This window comes from Ursus arctos, unplaced genomic scaffold (assembly GCF_023065955.2).
Source record: "Ursus arctos isolate Adak ecotype North America unplaced genomic scaffold, UrsArc2.0 scaffold_2, whole genome shotgun sequence".
Classification (NCBI taxonomy): domain Eukaryota; kingdom Metazoa; phylum Chordata; class Mammalia; order Carnivora; family Ursidae; genus Ursus; species Ursus arctos.
In genome coordinates, this window is record NW_026622874.1 from 5,703,398 (window position 1) to 5,726,586 (window position 23,189).

Here is a 23,189-nt window from a genome sequence, read left to right on the forward strand (position 1 = left end):
GCTCGATCTCAAGACCCTGAGATCAAGACCTGAGCTGAAATCAAAAGTCGGATGCTTAACCGACTGAGCTAGCCAGGCGCCCCTGATCTCAATCTTTTCGTACTTGTTGAGGCCTGATTTGTGACCTAGCATGTGATCTACTCTGGAAAATGTCCCATGTGCACTCGAAAAGAATATGTATTCTGCTGCTTTAGGATGAAATGTTCTGAATATATCTGCTAAGTCCATCTGGTCCAGTGTGTCATTCAGAGCCATTGTTTCCTTGTTGATTTTCTGCTTTGAAGATCTGTCCATTGCTGTAAGTGGGTTGTTAAAGCCCCCACTATTATTGTATTTTTATCGAGTTCCTTTATGTTTGTTGTGAATTGTTTTAAATATCTGGGTGCTCCCAAGTTGGGGGCATAAGTATTGACAATTGTTAGATCTTCTTGTTGGACAGACCCCTTCACTAAGATACAGTGCCCTTCTTCACCTCTTCTTACCGTCTTTGGTTAGAAATCTAGTTTGTCTGATAGGAAGATGGCTACTCTGGCTTTCTTTTCATGTCCATTAACAATGATAAATGGTTCCACATCCCCTCACTTTCAATCTGCAGGTGTCTTAGGTCTAAAGTGAGTCTCTTGGAGGCAGCATATAGATGAGTCTTGTGTTTATATCCATTCTGATGCCCTGTGTCCTTTCACTGGAGTATTTAGTCCACTTACATTCGAGAAATCATTGATAGATATGAATTTAGTGTCATTGTATTGCTTGTTAAGTCTTTGTTCCTGGAGATTTTCTGCTCCTTTTTAGTCTTTGCTGCTTTTGGTTTTTCTTTCCAACTCAAGGAGTCCGCTGCAGGGCTGCTTCAGTGGTCAGAACTCCTTTAGTATTTCTTATCTGGGAAATTCCTTAGCTCTCCTATTCTGAATGACAGCCTTGCTGCATCGAGTATTCCTGGTCGTCCATTTTTCCCATTCAGCAGGTTGAACATACCATGCCACTCTTCTGGCCTGCCAAGTTTCTGTGGTGAGGTCTGCTGCTAACCTGTTATGTCTCCCCTTGGAAGTTAGGGGCATCTTTTCTCTTGCTGCTTTTAGAGCTTTTTCTTTATATTTTGCAAATTTAACTACAATATGCCTTGGCATTGGCCTGCTTTTCTCGATTCTGATGGGAGTGCCTCTCTGTGCCTCCTGGATTTGGATGTCTGTTTCCTTCCCCAGTTAGGAAAGTTTTCAGCTATAATTTCCTCAAATAAACCTTCTGCCCCCTTTGCCCTCTCTTCTTCTTCTCAGACTCCTATGATGCTTTATGGAGTCACTAGTTCCCTAAGTCTACATTCATGATCTAATATTTTTCCTTTTCCTGTTCTTTTCAGTTTCATTATTTTCCATCATTTTATCTTCTGTGTCATTTATTCGTTCCTCTGTATCTTCCATCCTTGTAATTATATTCAGTCAGTTTCAAATCTCAGTTACTCCATTTTTCATTTCGGCCTGAATAGTTTTTAGCTCTTTCATCTCTGCAGTAAAGGACTCTCTGGTGTCTTAAATGCTTTTCTCAAGCCCAGGTAGTATCCTTATGATTGTTGCTTTAAATTCCAGCTCAGGCATATTGCTTCTATCTGTTTGGATTGGATCTATGGCCGTGACCTTTTCTTGCTCTTTCTTTTGGGATGAATTCCTCCATATTGGCATTCTGTCTAAGTCTATGTCTTCAGTGTCTGAGGAAGGCCTGTTATGTTTCCTCTTTCTGAGAGTAATGATTTTATTCAGAAGAGGTCATATACCATCCAGGGCCTGGCACTTGAGGCACTGTCCTGCTGTATGCTGCGTGCACTGTGCTGCTGTGTTTTGCCTGCTCTTTCCCTCAGGTCAGTCCTCTGCAGGGTTTCTGCTTGCCCGCAGTGGGCAGTGTTTGGACCTTGGCCAGTGGGGCGAGTTTTAACAAGGTGTGCTCTGCTCTGCTTGTTAAGAGACCTGATGCTGTTTCCACTGGAGCTGAAGCTCTGTAGCACTCTATGGTCAGTAAATGTGGTGTATGCAGTTGGGGGCAGGTTGTGCTGGTCTTCTTGGGGAGGGGCCCGCTATCTGGCTCTCAGGCACACTTGCAGTCCAACTTCTCTGTAAAAGTACTTGTCCTAAATTGATCCATAATTTTCTCTCTGCTGGGCCCAGTCACAAGTCCCTAACACAGACAGTCTTCTGTACAGGTACATCCAGGGTGCAGCCACACATCTCCAAAGTTCTGTCGCTTCTACTCTAGCTGACGCCTTCCACTTCAGGCCGGAAACAAGACAGTCTGCAGCCACTTCAACACCATGTATCCAAGCACACCCAAGAGTTGCTTCTTTATAGCAACCCCAAGTTCACGTGTCCTGTGACCAGCATTTCCACAAAAGGTTAACATTATAACCATGTTAAGTTAGTGCTATCCTTAGAGACCTAGAAATTAAATTTAAAGACTCTAGAATTTTGAATCCTTGAAGCTGCTAACTTCCTTAGTGATCCTGTTTAACCTCTCACATTCAATGGATAATCCTATCAATTCTGAGTCTATTTCCTAATTCATTCAACCACTACTAAATACTTACCATAATGTTCGATGCACAAAAATGAAATGCTGAAACCACAGCTTCCTCCTAAGTGCTCCTCTATCTTCATATTCCCATCTCCCCTCTTTGTTCAATTGTTTCTTTGGATTAGGATAACAATTATAATTCACTTCTTGGTCCTACAAGTTAATTAGACTTAGCTTCTACGTAACTAAAGGAATTTACCACCCCCTCTTTAGTTCCACTGGAATTAGAGCACTGTTCTCAAACTGATGCCTGTTTCAAGTAGAAAAATAATTTCTTAAAGCTCTTGGTGTCTGAGAAACAGTAAGTCGAACAATAATTGCAGGTTCTATCCAGAGTACTAGAAAAGGCACGAATTTTCAATTAAAATGGCTTTAGGTCCAGGTTCTACCAATTACTAGTACATGTAATGCTGTACTCCTCTACTCTGTCTTCATGTCACACCCAAGCTTCTAGAAAATGTGAATACCTATCTCTCCAGCTCTTAGCTTATCATGATGCCTGGCACAAAAGAGTTTAAAAAAGTGTTCAGTGAATGAAAGAGAAAGTTTTTCAAATTCGTAAGTTAGCCTTTGAATCCACAGGGCAAAAATTGGCTTCAAGACCTTTCAAATCACAATTTACAGTATGAATTTTAACATTTTAAGCACATTGCAAAGAACTTCTGAAAATTTATACTATTAGAAAGAACACCTCATATAGACATGTATGTTCATAAATATACATTAAGCAGCTCTGCTCAGTTTTGTACAAAATTAAGCAGAGTCCCAGCCTTTATGACATGCCAAAATCAGCAACCTCTGAAAGTTTCAATTCCTTCTCAAGGTCTAGGGAGGCAGAGCTGGACACTGTGCTGGCTGCCAATGAAATAAAAATGTCGTTCATCTTCTTGATAAAACACAGATGGATTATGTAACTCCCTTCTCAAAACCCTTCAGTGATTCCCGACTGCATATACAAAGCAACATCCTCAGCCTCAGGCAATGAATGGCAGCTCCAGACTGTCTCTACAGAGCTGTCTCTCAAAACCATCATCAGTCTGCTACTGCCCAGCACTTTCACTCTTTTATGCTGCTTTCCCTTTCATCTCTATCTGCCAAAACCCCATCCATCAAAGACTAAATTCCCAGTGTGGCCTCGGTAGACCCATCCTTTCCCACTTAATCTTATCTCTGAGCTCACTCCTTTCCACCTTCAGGTTAGCAATCATAAATACTATTTTTGAAACTTGTTACTTGTGTTTGCCTGTCTTCCCCCCTATAGTATGAATTTCTAAAATGCAAAAATCATGTCTTGTTCCTGTGAATTCCACAGTCACAATGCCTTGCAACTAATAGATCCAAAACATGGTAAATGAGGACAGCAAAGATACAGGGAACAGAAATAGACATGTTAAACAATAAAATCAATTTTTAAAAATTCAAAGTTCTTTAAAAGCCAACAAGAAAACAAACAACTCAATTAAAAAATGGCCAAAGACCTTAGCAAACACTTACTAAGAAGATACACAGATAGCAAATAACCCCATGAGAAGCTCCATTTCATATGTCATCAGAGAAACGCATATCAAAGCAATGAGACACCACTGCACACCTTTTAGAATGGCCCAAATCCGGAACACTGACACCACCAAATGCTGGTGAGGATGTGGAGCAACAGGAACTCTCCTTCACTGCTGGTGGGAGTCCAAAATGGTACGGCCACTCTGGAAGATAGTTTGGCAGTTTCTTTCAGAACTAAACATATTCTTAACGACACGATCCAGCCATCACACTCCTTGGTATTTACCCAAAGGAGCTGAAAACATGTCCACACAAAAAAACTGCACATAGATGTTATCACAGCTTTTCCTCATAACTATTGAAATCTGTAAACAACTAACATGTCCCTCTGTAGGTGAATGACTAAATAAATGGTAAAACATCTAGGCAATGTAATATTTACTCAGTTCTAAAAAGAAATGAGCAGGGGGGCCCCTGGCTGGCTCAGACAGCAGAGCATGTGACTCTTGATCTCAGGGTCCTGCCACTGGGCATAGAGATTACTTAAAACAAACAAACAAACACTTTAATGAAGAAATGAACTATCAAGCCATGAACAGACATGGAGGAATCAGAATTATTACTAAGTGAAAAAAGCAATTTGAAAAGGTTACATACTGCATGATTCCAACAACATGACAATTCTGGAAGAAGCACAACTATGGAGACAGTAAGATCAGTGGTTGCCAGGGGTTAGCAGTAAGCGAGGGATGACCAGGCAGAGCACAGAGGATTTCTAGGTCAGTGAAAGTACTCATAATACTATAATGGTAGATAGAAGTCATTACACATCTGCCCAAACCCACAGAATGTACACCACCAAGGCTGAACCCTAATGAAAACCATGGACTTTGGTGATAATGATGTGTCCATGCAGGTTCAACAATTGTAACAAATGTTCTACTCTAGTGGGGAATGTTGATAACGGGGGGGGGGGGGGGGGGCTATTCGCCAGTGGGAGCGGGGAAAGTGTATACTAGAGCTCTCCGTACCTACCACGCAACTCTGCTGTGAACCTAAAATGGCTCTAAAAAATAAAGTCTATTAGAAAGAAAAATCTCAATACTGGCCAGTTTGGGGTCCAACCTATTTTCAAATATATATTGTCTCAGTACTAAGATGCAAAACGAAATTCACAAAACTCCTAGGAAAGATTTTATAACACAGAATGCCACAAATCAGTTCTGCGGGAAATACACACATCCTCAAAAGCAGCTGAATTCCACCACAGCACATAAGACCTCATCTAGTTGTTCAATAATTATATTGTAACAACACTGAACAAACATTTTGTATGCAGTTTTACTTTTTTGGTGACTCTTAAAAAGACTAAGAATTATGATGTACATGCAAGCTGTCAGTGGACTCAGAAACTTCCAGCCTTTTAGTAGCTGCTCTTTCAAACTTAACTCAAACATTTATTAATCTCCAAGCACTTTTAAAACATTGTGCTGGGCAGGGAATGCTAGGGCACTAAGATGACCCACTTCCTGACCTCAAAGAGTTTACCTTCTAGAATGAGATACATAATCAACCCTTAGAATATCAGACACAAATAAATGCTATAATAGTGGTATAAATGATGTGGGATAAAGGGAAATGGAAGAACGACTAGAACACATGGCATTTAAGCTGAGGAGGATGTGAAATTTCGGAACTTGAATAAAGCAGGGATGGAGCTCCAGGTTGAAGGCCATGAGCAGAGGAACACCAAAGTACATCTTCAAGAAAAATGGGCCCAGGAATTGGGAGGATGTGGAATAGGCAAAGCATAACTTGTGAGTAGCTGAGTCTGGACAGCAGAAGAGACTTATTATGGAAACTGTTGACCTAACCTAGGAGAGTCAGACTTCGTTCTGAAGAACAATTAGGAGGTGCTGAAAATGTTCATGGTCAGCAGGAGAGAGAGGAACAATGTTCTGTTTCCTCTTAAATCAAGATGTGTCCATCCCCAAATTGCTATAGAACAATCTTTGAAAAAGCTATGTTAAAATAATTTTGGCTGTTTTGCGACCTGGTGATACTTTGATAGGTTATTGAAAAACAGAAGCAAAAATTACAGTTATGGAGAGAATGCACACTTCCAACAGCGTTTAACGCACTTGGAGCATCCCTCCAGCATTAACTTCAACTGGGCTTGTCATCCCCTGGTCTCTGACCCAGTCGGTCAACGCTCAAGAAAGGTTCTTAAAATCTCATTCTTTAGGATATTTTGAGAATAAACTGAAGTTTAAAGTTTCCAAGGGGCCTATATTTTATCCTAAAGGGCCCAGGTTCTTCCAAATACTTCTCAAACGGCCAATTTGAAAAAAGATAACAACCAGCATGCACCTCGTTGGCGCTGAGAACAAACTAACCTCCCCCACAGCCCAGCAGTCAACTAGTAACAAAAGTGATCGTCCTCAAATTCCGGGGGGCCCGGGAGGGACGGCGAATTAATAGCCACCCCAAGACATGCTGACCAATTCGCCGCACTCTCCAATCCCGAGGCCGACCCCTCCCGCGGCCGGGACTCACCCGAGCCAGGCCCAGGAGCATGTGCAGCACACGCCGACGGAAGACCGGCTCCACTGCCCGGCAGGCTCGCCCGGGGCCAGGCCGGCCAAGGTCTCCACAGCCCCGGAGCACGGCGGCCAGGGCACGCCGCGGGCCCGGCCGCCCTGCGCGGCGTGCGGGCCGGGCCTGCGGCGCGGAAGGCGCGGGGGGTGGATCCCGCAACGCTTCTCCGCCGCCATGTGCCGCCGGTCGGTGGTTATGTAACCCGCTGCCCGGGGGGCCCCCCTGGGCGCGCCGCCCCCGCCGCCAACCGCGTCCGCCCGCCGGCCCGGCCCGGCGCCGCGAGCCCGGCCGCCCGCCCCCGCGCCGCGCGCCCAGGCCCCCGGGCCCCGCGCGGGGAGGCCCGTGGCCCTGCGGCCCAGGCAGCGCGGACCCGCCCTCGCGCGCCGGCCCGGCCCCTCCCGCCCTTCCCCTACCTGCGCAGGGCGGGCGGCCGACCGCCCCGGCCGCCGAGTGCAGGGGGCGCAAGGCCGCGCGCGAGCTCCTCCCGCACGGGTCCGTCACAGCATCTCCCGGGAGACACGGCCGCCACAGGCACGGCGCGCACGCCGCCGCCGCACCTCCAGCCTCCGCCCGCGACCTCGCGGGCCGCCGCAGACCCACAGCCCCGCGGACGCCTCCGCCGGCTTCAGGCCGACGCGCAGATGGGTGACTCCGACGCCGCCGCTGCCCGCGCCGCGGTTCCGGGTCCTCCTCCCCACAACTCTGCCTCCTACACTCTGAGGGCGCCGGGCCTGCTCTAAGCATTACCCCCGCGGTACCGACCGAGACTTTTAAGCCTGGGAGGGGTGGGGCGGGGCGGGGCGCGGAGGGGCGGGCGGGGAGGTAGGGCAGCGGCCGGAAAAGAGATCGCGGCGCGGATACCTGAGTTCTCGCGAGTGTTCCGGCCTAGGCGCCCGCTCCGCGGGAATTTTCAAACTCTCGCAGGAGAAGGCGGGGGGAGGGTAAGGGAGAGAATGGAAGCCCGCCTGGCACGGGAGGGTTATTTACATAAAACAGGATCTCCCCGCCTCCAAAGTGCTGCTCAGGCGGGGGTGGGGGTAAAACTACAAGTCCCACGATGCCTTGCGCGCCACCACCCCGTGGCGGCCCGGCGCGCGTACTCGCGCGGAGTCGGGACTGGTAGTCTCTGCCCGCGGAATCCGCCCGCCTTGAGGTCCTGCGGGCGGGGTGAGGGGGCTTCTGTGGCGGGAGAGCGGCCGCCACGTTAGCGAGTGTCCCTGCTCGCTGGTGGCGTTGGGGTGGTCTCTGTCCCTGTGGCAGGCGCGTCTGCGCTGGGTAGTTTTCGTCCCCTGTACTCCGACTCTTCATGCCCAAGGTGGGCCGACTGGCGAAACGCTTTTCTTGCTTCTACATATTTTTAAATACCCGCGCTTGCTTTCGTGGCCACAGGTGTCACACCAACTAGTCAGTCTTTTTCCTAGTTTTACCCCAAAGCAGTGTTACCGTTTTGGTCGCCGTAGGGTTTCACTGTGGAATTTAATTTGTTGTTGGTATCTTTGACGCTGGTCCCTGCACCAAACGCGTTTCAAACAGATGTCGATTATGTCCCTGATACCCAATAAAATGATTATAACAAGGTAGACAGAAGATTGTAGCAGGACGCTTCTGTTATCAGAAAAGTCTGTCCTTTTCTGTTACCTTCTCCCATATGTTTTTTGAGATATGCTCCCTTTTAAAGCTGTAATTTCCTTTTTTATGTAATTTGTTTCTTTATCGGTAGCAACCTCTGAATAGGACAACATATTTGTTTGCAAAGGTGGTGGGCTAAGCTGCGGCAGCTTAGAGTTGAAAGGGGTTTGGGGTGTTTGTCTTAATTATTCGAAATAGACCTTTTCAAACAGAAATCCCTCTGGCAAATGTGCTGACTTACGTCGTGGCCTTACTCTGCATCCTGCACTTCCTTTCTTTGGCACCATTTTATGCTGGAGCCATGAGTACTGAACTTCTTGAGTTCTCCACTCTGGTGTCCTGCTCCTGAAGCTGCGTGGCATTAGGAAAATCAAGTGACCTCTCTGGGCTTCAGTTATCTTTAGAGCAAGGGGGACTGGATTAGAGGATTGACTGATTCATTTAGACAGACCTCTGTTAACTTTTCTCTAAGGGCCTGCCAGTTGTAAAATTCAAGTCTATCTCTTCATACTTACGATACAGATTAATCAACTTTCTAAATCAGATTTTAATCTTTCCTTCCATCATTACCAGCAGAATGGTTTCTGTATGGTTATAATCTGGACCAATCCTACCTGTCATATTTTATTTCCTTCTGTAGTTCTGAGGATCTTTTCTTCACTCTCATGAGAGAGCAGAAGGCAAACTGGGGGCAAAATGTGAGCTGACACACCCCATGACCCCCCCAACTTAAGGTGGGATGTAATATATATGTATCATATATATCTGAGATATATCTGAGATATATAGATATATACACACTATTCCTCAGGTTCTAGTAACTGCCTAAGAACAAGGCAAAGGAAAAACAAATGGTCAACTGATAAAGATCACAGTCATTCATATAGGACTTGAAACTCTACTGTAGTTTGTAACCATCTTAATTTACAAGAAAAACACAATCTTAATAATAGACTTCCAGTAACCTATAGACTCAGTTTCCTGGAGCCCTAATGTCCCCTTCACCTCCATAGGATAGAAAACTCTGTACAATCAGTTACTCTGCACAATCACAATGCAGGTCTTTTTGCCCACAGGTCCTGTCCCTGAGCTGTCATAAACACACCTTTTATACTGGAAACATCTCAAGAATTCTTCCTTGACTGTTAACTCTCATCCCGCATCAACTATCCTCCAAACATATTTCTGCCTTTCACTGTCTCCCAGCCTCTCCCCTCGTCTAAATCTCACTATCCCACGGGTCCAGCTCAAGCCTCTTATCACTCCCAAATCTTCACTTCAACTTTAGCCCGCATTCGTTACTAAGAACTTGCCCTGAAAATATGCTAACTGCATGATTGTATGTCTGTTTCCCTGTTGCCTCCGACTTCCCCCATTCCCCCACCACCCCCAACATCCTGGGAGCAGACTATAGCTCACATTTTTTTAACACTACCCTCATAACTGCTAGTTGTTTATTTAAATTCTGTTCAAAAACTGTATTTTCACTTTAAAGCGCTCATCCAACCCTTTTCCCTCTTTTTCAGTCATTTAAGCATGTGACAAATTATTTGTTAGTTCCAAGAGATGTTAGTAAGTATTAAATGAGGAAAAAATCTGGGTTTGGTAGTCAAATGAGTTTGGGGAAAAGCTGATTAAATAAAATCAAGCATTTCTTTTATGTAATACCTCACAGCCTTTAATAGGCTTGGCATTTCCTAAAGTTACTTGACCATGGACTCCGTTTATGCTCTTGGATCATCTGGCCTCGTTGGTGTTTCCCCAGAATGGACCTTGGTAAACAGGGCCTCAAAGCTTTCCCTTATTGGAGGAAGCATTGTGACATGAAAAAGATTATGGTCTTCGGAATTAGAAGAACTTGGGTTTTAATGCTTTTCACTACTTTCTGGCAACCTGTCTTTAACTGAATTACTTCCCTCTCTGAATCTGTTCTCTCCTCTGGGAAGAAAGGAGAACGAACGTTCCTTTCTTACTTGCCTTGCAGGGCTCTTGCAGAGATTAAATAGAAGTATGCGCCCCGCTCAGAACTTCATTCCCTTTTTATCTATATGGTCAATAGGTTTCGGTTTTGGTAAAAAGCCTACAAAATGATCATGTCTAGTGGGGATGCTCATGCTTCCATTTGGAGCGTTTATTTAAGGGGCAATATTTCAAGACCACACCAGCATCCTGGGAGCAAACAGACAACCATGTGATTTCAGAGATCTTAGAACCTCATTGAAGTGCTGCGATTTTGATCTTGTTTGTTTTACAAAGAAATTGGTGGGGGCGGGGTACTTTCCTATTTTAACAAACGAACAACAAAGGGTGCTTGTCTGTCTCAAATAGAGGCAATCCTTTGTCCTAACAGTTACATTTTCATTATTCTTGTAGAGATTATTGGTTAGAACAAGCAGTGCCCACCCTTGACTTTCCCAATGGACAATGAGCTTGGTGAGTGAAGAGTCTTATTTTTCTCGTTCCCCACTATGCTTCCAGAAATGGCATAATGCCAACCTATAAATTAGTGCTAAGGTAATTGTTTAGTGAATTAGTGTCTACGCATTGATTTCACCATTCAAAGCAAAACACACAATATTTGATTAAAAGGGACCCTGGAGATATTTAGGCCAAACAGCTTATTTTATAGATGGGGAAACACATTGTCAAATGATTTTCCACAAGTACTTTGGGATGGATTTTGTTTTCTTAAAAAAAAAAAAATAGACATTAAATCAAATCTGTCAAGAGTCATCTGAGCGAGACAGGTGTACCCATTTCTGTCATTATAGTCTTTATGCACTTAAAAGACTGTTTTACATGAATGATACCCCAAAAAGCCACATAGTTTCTTTCTTTCCCTCTGAACACTGATAGTGTTGGTCATGAACATGGTATCACAATTAATCTCTTCTTAAAAATTATTTCCTGGGGCGCCTGGGTGGCTCAGTCATTAAGCGTCTGCCTTCGGCTCAGGACTTGAGCCCAGTGTTCTGGGATCGAGCCCCACATCAGGCTCCTCCGCTGGGAGCCTGCTTCTTCCTCTCCCACTCCCCCTGCTTGTGCTCCCTCTCTTGCTGGCTGTCTCTCTCTGTCAAATAAATAAATAAAATCTTAAAAAAAAAATTATTTCCTTTTCTGCCTCTCCTTGTCTCTCACATCCTCCTCTCCCAATGTTACTTCTTAAAATCTCTGTGTGTGCGTATTTATTTATTTTTAAGATTTTATTTATTTATTGGAGAGAGAGAGATAGAGAGAGCGTGCACGAGCAGGGGGAGGAGCAGAGGGAGAGGGAGAAGCGGACTCCTCCCTGAGCAGGGAGCCCAACACAGGGCCAATCCCAGGACTGTGGGATCATGACCTGAGCTGAAGGCAGAGGTTTAACCAACTGAGCCACCCAGGTGTCCAGAAATCTGTATATTTTAACCAAAACCACCAAGGGTCTGATTTCTCTGTTCCTTACCCCCAGAAAACACCATTAATGATGAATCTTGAAATTCTGCCACACGCTAACATATCATGGCATTTTTTTTCAATCTTTGCCTTTTCAAGACTCCTGATTGCCTTTGAGGGTTGTTATACCAGATTCCAGGGGGCATGTAACAGTTAACAAGCTTCTTTTAGTCAATGATGTTGCAAGTACGGCTCACAAGTCACAAATCTCTCACTTGTCCCAAGCTCCTGCCTCTAAGGAAGCCCAGCTAAGAGAAGTTGGCTCTCCACAGTTGAAAAGTGATGGAATGAGCATGGCCAAGTCTGATAGTCCACTGAGGGAATAGGTCACCCATTTTAATAATAGCTTTGTGCCTAGTTTATGCGATGGATTCTCAGCCTTGCTTTTTCTCATGAACTTATTTGAATCCCATTGAGCTTGCATGTCCTATAGGAACTGTGGCATTTGCATGGTGTTTTAAATGTTCAAAGTGCCTTAAATTCTTAGTCAAAACAATAGCTCTATATGGTTTAGATTATAAACAGTAGATTTTTTTCCCCTTTTGCCTTTTTCTGATCTTTACTCCTTGGGTCCTCTGTATGTTTTTTTTAATAAACTTCAGATAGATTTGTTGGATTTGATTAGAGAAGGGCGTCGGTGACACGGTATCCATTTTTCGAATGGAACATCAAAACAAGATGTTCACTAGGATGCCTAAGTGGAGAGCCAGCAATGGAATGTCCAGGATAAAGTTCAGCGTACCCTAGAGCATTCTTCTCCTGAAAATACGTTTAAATGTAGAACACCTGTAGGGTTTAGAAGTGAATTATTTATTAGCAGACCACATTAGCTGATTCCTGTTTAGCAAAGAAAACAATATAGAACTTTAATAAAATCAAAATTACATCCTTACGATCCTAAAGCAGAACTCTCAAGTCGTATTTTTCAGTATAGTTTTGTTGCAGTTCCCTGTCATTCATTCCTTTGTTTGTCCATCCAACAAATATTTATTGAATGTTTTCAGTAGGCTGGTTGTTACTCAGGGCACTGGGGATACAGAGCTTGGTAAGACCAGTATCTCTGTCCTTCAGCAATGTAATGAGGACAACATCATGAAATGAAAAATTACCTTTTGTTTGAAATATTTTTTTATAAAACCTCCTTTTCTTAAAAAATTTTATTTATTTATTTATTTATTTGAAAGAGAGAGAGTGTATGCATGTGCGTGCAAGCAGGGGATAGGGCAGAGGGAGAGAAAGAATCCCAAGCAGACTCCCTGCTGAGCTCAGAGTCCAACGTGAGGCTCAATCTCAGGACTCTGAGATCATGACCTGAGCTGAAATCAATAGTCAGATGCTCAACTGACTGAGCCACCCAGGTGCCCCTAAAACCTCCTTTCAAATCAAAGAGAGCTACAACTCTTTCTTGAATATCTTCTTGATAATTATAAAGGACATTTAGTGTCCTAGTGAGTCATTGGAATATTCTACCTTCACCTTCTGGTTTTGGTCAAGCCATGTATTCAAAAGAATTGGTTGGGTCACAGGCTCATTTCCTACCAGTTGGACAAGAAACTTTTAAGGAAGGCCTGCCACTTTTATGTTTTTGAATAATGGCTCTATAATCCCAGATTTCTTTTGTTTGTACGATTCTATATTCTCTTATTTAAAGCATCTAATTTTATTTATTTATTTTTTTTAAAGTAGACTCCATGCCCAGCATGGAGCCCAGTGCAGGGCTTGAACTCATGACCCTGAGATCAAGACCCGAGCTGAGATCAAGAGTTGGTCGTCCAACTGACTGAGCTACCCAGGCACCCCTTAAAGGGTCTAATTTTATTTTATTTTATTTTATTTTTTAAAAGATTTTATTTATTTGACAGAGATAGAGACAGCAAGCGAGAGAGGGAACACAAGCAGGGGGAGTGGGAGAGGAAGAAGCAGGCTCATAGCGGAGGAGCCTGATGTGGGGCTCGATCCCATGACACCGGGATCACGCCCTGAGCTGAAGGCAGACGCTTAACCGCTGTGCCACCCAGGCGCCCCGAAAGGGTCTAATTTTAAAGTTAGATAACTACCCTTCATTACCTGTGCCAGAGACTGTGGATATGAAAGTTTAATACACTTGGCAAATTTCAGGTATTAAACGTAATCCAGTGCTTTGATTAAAGTACGAATAGCATAACACCCCCTTGCTATGCATTGTTCCCACAGCATTTATGTTTTTGTATGGTTGGGAGGTTTTATACTCTCTGGGCTGTTGACACAGCACTCATGCAATCTTTTAATCCCATGTCAGACAAACAGATGTTGCCTCATCAATAGAGAAGCTTTTGGAAAACAGACACTTGATAAATCTTTAGTAAATAAGTCTGGGGAGCTATCCTCCCCAGGAGAGGGTGAGGAAGGACCAGAAGAGAGTGAGCAGAGCCAAAGTGGAAGAATCCATCTTTTTGAGTTAGTGTTCAAAGATTGGAGAAGATTAAGAGTCTGTCAGTTTAAAGATCATGAAAAATTTCCCCCCACAAAATATAAAAGTAAAAAATAAAGATCATAAAGGGGCACCTGGGTGGCTCAGTCAGTTGAGTGTCTGACTCTTGATTTCAGCTCATCAGGGTCTTGAGATCGAGCCCTGCATGGGTTTCCACACTCAGCAGGGACTTCGCTCGAGATTCTCTCCCTCTCCCGCTGCCCCTCCCCACGTGTGCACTTTCTATTTCTAAAATAAATAAATGAAGTCTAAAAAATTAAAAAATAAAGATCATGAAGAATTCAAAGAGTAAAATACAGCCCCACTGATACTGCAAGACTTGGGTGGAGTCATGGGGCAGAACCGTGAAAGGAGAAAGTGGTGCACAAAAACCAACCTTGGTGGACTTGGGTATGATTCCAGCTGAGTTGGAAACTGTTACTTAAAATAAGTCTCCATAAGTCATTCAATGACAGTTGCAGGTGGGTCCTTAAGAACCCAGTGGCGTTCTTAATGGTATTGAATTAGAATCATTTCTTTCCTTTGCTCTTTTTGCTGGCACACTTCAAACCTGCGTGTTGTCAGCCTCCTGGAGAAGAAGAGATCCGAAACTGTGGTTCCCAACTTCAGGTCAGCCTTCGCACCCTCCCCCGCCCCCACCATCAGGCCCATAGGCCAGCACAGCCTGCACCCCATCCCACTCTAGACCAGCCTCAACGCAAACATGATGGGGGCAGCGTCTCCAGTGCATGGTTGAAAGCAGCATTCTCCAGAGAATTTTCTGGAAAGGTGAAACACTTTGGGAAGCAGCATGTTGAAACACGAAAGCACTGAATTTGCAGGAAGCAGACGTCCATCCAGAAGATGATGTTACCTTCGCTATCTGTGTCCGTGGAGAAAGACCTTAAACTGTCCAAGCCTCCATGTGTTTGACTGTTATAAGGATTATGTGTAACAACACGTAGTAAACTTGGAACTTCTACCAAGTGTTCGCTGATGCCAGCACGTTGCCAGACATGAGATGACTTATTTAAAGAACAACTGTGTGAGGCTCTGGAACATGTTTCTCTGATGTTTCGGATGAATTGTTCTACGTGAATATCAGGCTATGGTCCATCACTATATTAAGATTTTTCTTAAGTTGCTAGTCATTGATTTTTAATGTTAACCCATCTAATATATAATTTCATATATAAATCATGGGTTACCAGAGTCAGAGGGCCCTTCGAAATGACCTCACCCAGCCTGTTTCAAGGGGAGTTTTGCTCAAAGTCCTGTTTAGTTTTGGTAAACTGAAACAAGATGGCCCACAGGGTTCCTGAGTTCCTGTATCCCATTTACTTCAACTAGAAGAAAATTAATTACCCTTTATGACACAACGGCAAACCAAATAAAGTCTATTCTCCTGCCCACTTTCCAACATCGACATGGGTAATTGGACAAGAAACAATGACAGCTGTGATGTGAGAGAGAAACAAAGCATTTCCAGCTTCATGAACCAGAATAAAAAAATCTTTGTCTGTAATTGCTGCTACTATCTGTGTTGGCAGCAAGTTAATGGGAGGGCCACTCCAGACGAAGGGAGTTGATGAGCGGTGTTGGTATTTGCCCTGGTTGACAAGCTGGCTGCCTTGACACGGGAAGTGTTCAGGGAGGCATTACAACATCTCGGACACTGTATTCTGATCATCTTTTATAAGTCATCTCCTGACCACATGGCGAGCTTCATTAGCGGCTCTGTCACTTTTCCGCAACACTCCGCAAAGAACCTGCCATCTGTAGGCATTTGCTTTTTTCAAAGAACTAAATGAATACTCTTTTTCTTCTTTCTTGGAGTTGGAGAGCAAGGAAGGAAAAAAGATAGAGGTATCTGTCCATAAAAACAAACACAGGGCGCTCTTCCTTTACTGTCAATGAGAAGTAGATGCAGGGAGAGATGTGCTTTAATTTGCAGCTTGTGTGGACATGGCCGCATGGGGCCTGGGGGAGAGGGGCACGCACCAGCCAGCAGGCAATCCCAGCCTTGTGCTGTGCACCTTCGAGCCGAGGCACGGCCTCTGCTGGGCTCTCAGTCCACATCGAGGAGCTCCTTGTGTATGGGTTGTGCTGGGGGGCGCTCCACGGTTTCAGAATGAAGACTTATTTCAAGCAGGGAACTCTTCTTGACGACTCCTATTTTGAATTCTTAGTGCTCTGAGAAGCTTTAGAAGACCAGAAGATGGGGCGCCTGGGTGGCACAGCGGTTAAAGCGTCTGCCTTCAGCTCAGGGCGTGATCCCGGCGTTCTGGGATCGAGTCCCACATCAGGCTCCTCCGCCATGAGCCTGCTTCTTCCTCTCCCACTCCCCCTGCTTGTGTTCCCTCTCTTGCTGGCTGTCTCTATCTCTGTCAAATAAATAAATAAAATCTTAAAAAAAAAAAAAAAAGAAGACCAGAAGATGAGCGAAATCTAAAGCCATGCCATAGTTCCATAAATACGGATGTTTTCAGTTGTTTTTGTTTGTTTTAGCTCATTTTCTTTCCCCTAAGAATGAGCAGCAGAAATGGCAAACCCTTCCCCCCACCTGCCAGTCCAGGCATCATCCTCAGGTCCCTGCTTTCAAGCCCTGTGACTCTCCTGACCCCACCATCCCCCCACCGACGACCTGAGTGCTTCCCGATGTTTTCTGGGCCCACGAATTGCTGCAAGACAGAGCCTCATGTGGACACCGTGACATTTTCCGTCTGTTTCCCTACAACGCGTTTTTACTTTCATTCTCTTACAAAGCTTGGTCTTTCCTTTTGCTACTTTTCTGAATTATGTGGTTCCTATTAATCTCTCGATTTGTGTGCCATCTGATTCACTTTTTAGCCTCCCGAAAAGTTTGCTGACCCTCACTTGTTTCCTGGCATGTGTATGGCCAACCATTGCGCTTGTCATTGAAGGTTGGGAGGAAGAGCTTTAAGAGCAATGGATCTGCCCAGCAGCCCCTCGGACCCCCGCGGGCTGACAGCACCATGACCCTGGCTCCAGTCCTGGCCTCGGAGGTCCAGAAACTGGGCCATGCCAGGATTCCCAGAGCTCATCTGTCTCAAGGAGTCTGACTTGTAGGAACCACATTCATAAGAAGTCTGTACATAAACCCCAGTTCTAGTTTATTAACTTACCGTAGTGGCTATTTCCTTGCTTTAACTAGGATCCCTGTAACTCCTTTCCAGAGCACCCCCTTTTCCGATGGTGAGTTACCTGCACCCCCTTTTCCGATGGTGAGTTACCTGGGAAATGGAATAATCAAAAAATTGCTTGCTGAACGTGAAATCATAGTTGGAAGGGGGAATTGTTTTGAGAGAGATTTCATCCGGGCCCAAGAAGCCTGATGACTCACAGTTGCCTCACGACAGAGGACGGTCTGTGCTGGAGAAACGTGGCCAACTCCGGGCCCCTGACTTCCTGTCCCAGGGGGAAAACGTTCACTGCTGCCAACGTGAGTGCAAGGTCAGTCCAGACAGGGCCCAGTACAATGACTGGGGTTTTGCCGGTGAAACTACAAGCAGGCTGGCTCGCCGAGATTGCTTCCAGGTCCCTGCGAGTGATGTATGGATGTTTCCACTCCCCTCCACTCCCATGGATTCATCCAGTCTCTTGATGGATGGTCAAGTCTATCCATGATATGTGTGAAGTTCATTCGTTTGTCGTTCACAGGACAATTTTATTTCCCTTATTTTCTTGGGGGATACCTTGCTCTCACTTCCATGAGTTACTATGTAACAATATTACACTCTTTTTTCTTTTTAAGATTCTTTCTTTCTTTCTTTCAGATTTTATTTATTCTTTTGAGAGAGAGAGCATGAACAGGGGTGGGGGTGGGCAAAGGGAGAGGGAGAAGCAGGCTCCCCACTGAGCAAGGAGCCTGATGTGGGACTTGATCCCAGGACTCTGGGATCATGACCTGAATGGAAGGCAGACACTTAATCGACTGAGCCACCCAGGTGCCCCAAAAAGGCACCTTCTTTATTTGAGAGAGAGCGTGCACAAGTGGGAGGGGCAGAGGGAGAGGAAGAAAGAATCTTAAGCAGGCTTCAAGCCCAGTGTGGAACCCAACTCGGGGCTCGATCTCACGACCCTGAGATCACGACCTGAGCCAAAACCAAGAGTCAGAAACTCAACTGACTGAGCCACCCAGGCGCCCCATCCACTTTTCTATAATTCTGACAGATCATTTATGAAAGCCCTTGTTCTTCCTACTAGAACATAGTTCCTGTCAAATCATGGCAGGGAGTGGGGGAGAGAAAGCACATTTTACAGGGTTGTTTGCTGGGGCCATCACCTCGGTCCGTGAATAGCGGGGAAGACAGCGTGGTGCTGGGAGAGAGCACAGTCTGACCTGGGTTGGAATCCTGTCTCTACCACTCCTTTCCTGTCAGACCTGAATGATTTCCCTGACCTTTCGAAGCCAGCGCTGCTCCAAGTGTGGTCTTCAAACAGTCTAGACAGGTCTCCAAGGAGCTAAGATGCCGCTACCAGAATGTGAAATCATTCACTAAGCGCACTGACTTTCTCTCAAGAGCAACCTTCTCAAGGAAGAAAGCAGGATGTTGATTTACCTTCTGGCCGCAGCTCCTTCGCAATAAAATCGGGAAATAACACCAACTAAGTAGAGATGCTATTACAGGGATAAAATTAATGACACATGATACATGCCAGGAGTGCAATACATCGTTGCCTGTTTTGTTATTTTGGTGTTATTGTTGCACAGTTTAGCACTGACAGAGGAGTTTTCTAGCAATATCGCCCAGCAACAGGCTCACAGAAGGGAAGAGAAGCGGGAGGCTGAGGGTTTACACCTGCCACTCATCACACAGCTCTGAGGCCCCAGCGAGCCTCTCTCAGCATCGACTCCCTCATGTGGACACTGGGGTGATAATAATGCCCCCCCCACATTGAGTTGTCATTGGGACCTAAAGGACATAGCCTATGTAAAACCCTCAGGATAGTGCCAAACACATAGTAGCGGTCCAATAAATGCTAGTTTTCTTCCCTCATTTGGACCAGCTTTGAGGATACTTTCAGAAATGGTAGCATAATATTCAGGGAAACAGCCATAGCAACAGCTTTCCAGAGGAGACAGCGACTCTAGAACTCAAAAAAAAAAAAAAAAAAAAAAAAATTAAGGTGAGGAATAAAGAGGAAGGACCCTGCTGGTAAGAATGAAAATGGAAATACCGTAGTGCGGTGTTTTTCTCTAACTTAGCGCTGTAAGAAGGACATGAGCCTGAACTGTGGGTCAACCTGGCCAAGCTGAAAGCATGAGACTAGTGTCTCCTACAGAGCTCGGTCGCACGAACCATGGGCCTTCCTTTCTGACTGAGCTGAACGTCCTTAGTCTTACATGTCCCCAGAGTGATGGTTCCCTCCCCCCTCCACAAAGGTCACTCACCTCCCCCTGCCTTCTTGATATTGAGCGTGTGGCCAGTGTGACTGCTGAGACCTTTTCCACATCACAAAGTAACGGAAAAGACTAATTACTGCTCTATTATATACCATAACCATCAGTCTGTAGTAACAATCGTGATGTGTCTCTCATTTTTTTCAGGGAGAGAGAGAGAGAGAGCAGAGGGGAAGGGGCAGGAGGAGAAGCAGAGAATCCTCAGGCAGACTCCATGCTTGGTACGGAGCCCGACTTGGGGCTCAATCTCATGACCCTGAGATCATGACCTGAGCCAAAATCAGGAGTTGGATGCTCAACCGACTGAGCCATCCAGGTGCCCCTTAATATAAACAGATAGACAGTACATTTTATGACAGTGAAATGTATAGGGAACTGAAGCAGTTCAGCTTTAAAATTTATCACATAAGTAATGTTTATCTCATGCCACAAGAGGAGATGGCATTTGTGTTTTATTTTTAAGTGTCTGTGTTCTCCATTTGGCAAAAAAAATATAATACTTTTTAAAAAGTTTTTATACTAAAGTGACAGACCAGGTTTCAGTTACTGGAAGCCAAAGGAACGAATGAGCTGTTGACGTAATGTGACGTGAAAGGCTCTTTGCTCACCACTTGTATCTAGTCACCTCCTGCTTTTGCTTAATTTTATTATTTGTGATCTAGGAGAAAGACAAAATTGGTGTTTGCTTACAATCAAGGACAGTGTTGGACTCTCAAATGGTTTAAAATAATTACCAAAGAGATTCAGATGTTCTACCCTTTGTGGTTAGACACAATCCTTTTCAAATAATGCTTCCGGTACAGAAGCAGGTAAAAGTTACAGGGATTTGCAAACATCATCAACATTTTATTGTCCCACACAGCTCTGTCACTTCCCGGTGGAGTAGCTTTGGGCGGATTACTTGACCACTCTGTGCCTCGGTATCCTCACTTGCAAAATACAAAAAGACAGTAGTTTTCTTCTGTAGTGTTATTGTGAAAATTAAATTACTTAACGTGTATAAAACACTTGAGAATAGGGGCGCCTGGGTGGCACAGCAGTTAAGCGTCTGCCTTCAGCTCAGGATGTGATCCTGGCGTTATGGGATCGAGCCCCACATCAGGCTCCTCTGCTATGAGCCTGCTTCTTCCTCTCCCACTCCCCCTGCTTGTGTTCCCTCTCTCGCTGGCTGTCTCTATGTCTGTCAAATAAATAAATAAAATCTTTAAAAAAAAAAAAACACTTGAGAATAGTACAGTTGCAGGGGCTTCAACTGCATGAGGCACGCAGATTTTTAAAATAAATGTAGTGCGGTACTGTAAATGTATTTTCTCTTTCTTATGATTTTCTTTTTTTAAAGATTTATTTATTCAAGAGAGAGAGTGCATGCAGGGAGAGGGGCAGAGGGAGAGGAAGAGAGAGAATCTCAGTCATGCTCCATGCTCAGCATGGAACCCAAGGCAGGGCTTGATCCTATGACCCTGAGATGGTGACCTGAGCTGAAATCCAGAGTTTGACGTTTAACCAGCTGAGCCACCCAGACTCCCCTTTCTTATGATTTTCTTAACAACATTTGCTTTTCTCTAGCTTTCTTAAAAGAACGCAGTATAAAATACATATAGAAAATATGTGTTAATCGACAATTTGTGTCATTGGTAAGGCTTCTTGTCAATAGTAGTCTATGTGAGGGTAAGTTTCGGGGGAGTCAAAGGTTACCTGTGGATTCTTGACTGTGTGGAAGGTGTGTGCTCCTAACCTCACGTTGCTCAAGGGTCAACTCTACTTGGAACCTAACAAGTGCTCAGGAAGAATTAGCTATTCCTATGATCGCTATACATTTAGGAAAATTAAGGAGATGCCTCTAGTTTCTTCAAATTCCACATTCACTTGTTTACTACCAATCAACATATGTTTAGTAATAAACCGAGAGTTTGACCTTAATCATTCTCCTATGACAGAAGGGTGTTATTCATATAGCAGGAATATTGTGCTTTCCACACAATGAAAGTGTTGTCATACATTCGGCCTCCCACGGAGGCACTAAGAAATTCTCAGTGTATGTGCACACTCAGTCATGATGTCAGACTCTCCTGGCCCAGTCACTTGTTCGGGAAACAATTGCCTGGACTCTTGGTCTCTGCTTTGGGTTGAATCGTGTCCTCCTTAAAAGATACGTTGACACAGATTAATGGAACAGGATGGAGAGCCCAGACATAAACCCATGTGTATATGGTCAATTAATCTATGACAAAGGAGGCAGGAATATACTTCAGGGAAAAGACAATCTCTTCAATAAATGGTGTTGGGAAACCTGGGCAGCCACATGCCAAAAAATGAAACTGGATTGCTTTCTTACACCACATACAACAAACTCAAAATCAATTGAAGACCTAAGTGGGACATGTGAAACCATGAGACTCCTGAAACAAAACAGGCGTAATCTCTTGGACATCAGCCCTAGCAACACACTTAGGATATATGTCCTCAGGCAAGGGAAACAAAGCATAAACAAACTGAGGGCTACCCCAAAGTAAAATGTTTTTGCACAGGAAAGAAAACGATCAACAAAATGAAAAGGCAACCTATTAAATGGGAGGGAGGAGATATTTGCAAATGATTTATCTGGTAAGGGGTTAATATTCAACACATATAAAGAACTGAAACAACTCACCACAAAAAAAACCCCAAATAATCCAACAAAAAATGCAGAATACATGTATAGACATTTTTCCAAAGAAGACATCCAGATGGCCAACAGACACAGGAAAAGGTGCTCATCATGGTGAACGCACATCAAAACCACAATGAGATATTGCTTCACACCTGTCAGAATGGCCAGTATCAAAAAGACAAAAAATGACAAGTATTGGTGAGGATCTGGATAAAAAGTGTAGGTGGAAATGGATATCGGTGAACCCCTGTGGAAAACAGTGTGGAGGGTTCTCAAAAAATTAAAAATAGAAATACCATATAATCCAACAATTCCACTACTATTTACCCATAGAAAATTAAAACATTAATTTGAAAATGTATATTCACCCTTCTCTTCACTGCAGCTTTATTTATAATAGCCAAGATTTGGAAACAACTCAAGTGTCCATTGATAAATGAATGGATAAAGATGCAGTATACACACAACGCACACACACACACACACACACACGCACACACGCGAATACTACTCATCCATAAAAAAGAATGAAATCTTGCCATTTGCAATAACATGAATGGATCTAGAAGGTATTATGCTAAGTGAAAGAAGTCACTCAGAAAGACAAATACCATATGATTTCACTTATATGTGGAAACTAAAACACAAAACAAATCAGCAAACAAAAAGAGAAACGGACTCATAAATACAGAGAACAAACTGGTGGCCACCAGTGGAGGGGGTGGGGTGGGCGATGGGCAAAATGGGTGAAGGGGCTAAAAGGTACGAACTTCCAGTTATAAGTCTGTCAGGAAAATGAAAATTACAGCACCGGGAATACAGTCAGTAACATTGCAATAGCGTTGGTTGGTGACAGAAGGTGACTCTCCTTATTGTGTGAGCACTGAGTAATGTATGGAATTGTTGAGTGACTCTGTTGTACAAAAACCAATATAACATTGTATGTC

At 44.3% G+C, this 23,189-nt stretch overlaps 1 protein-coding gene across 9 annotated transcripts in view; it reads right to left on the reverse strand.

The window, feature by feature from the left end:
- Nucleotides 1-7,440, reverse strand: part of AHCTF1 (AT-hook containing transcription factor 1) — a 79,017-nt gene extending 71,577 nt beyond the window's left edge. For 4 of the 9 annotated variants that reach the window (XM_048225256.2, XM_048225254.2, XM_048225255.2 and 1 more), the window contains exons 1-2: nucleotides 7,071-7,439; nucleotides 4,151-4,262 (exon numbers count right to left, since the gene is read on the reverse strand). In XM_048225256.2, the coding sequence (XP_048081213.2) occupies nucleotides 4,151-4,262; nucleotides 7,071-7,401 (443 nt within the window). In that variant the 5' untranslated portion in view covers nucleotides 7,402-7,439. Of the gene's footprint in view, nucleotides 1-4,150; nucleotides 5,010-6,615; nucleotides 6,702-7,070 lie in introns of those variants that run through there. The other 5 variants (XM_057315176.1, XM_057315177.1, XM_044387990.3 and 2 more) reach the window with 5 other exon arrangements.
- Between the last annotated feature and the right edge of the window lie 15,749 nt (nucleotides 7,441-23,189).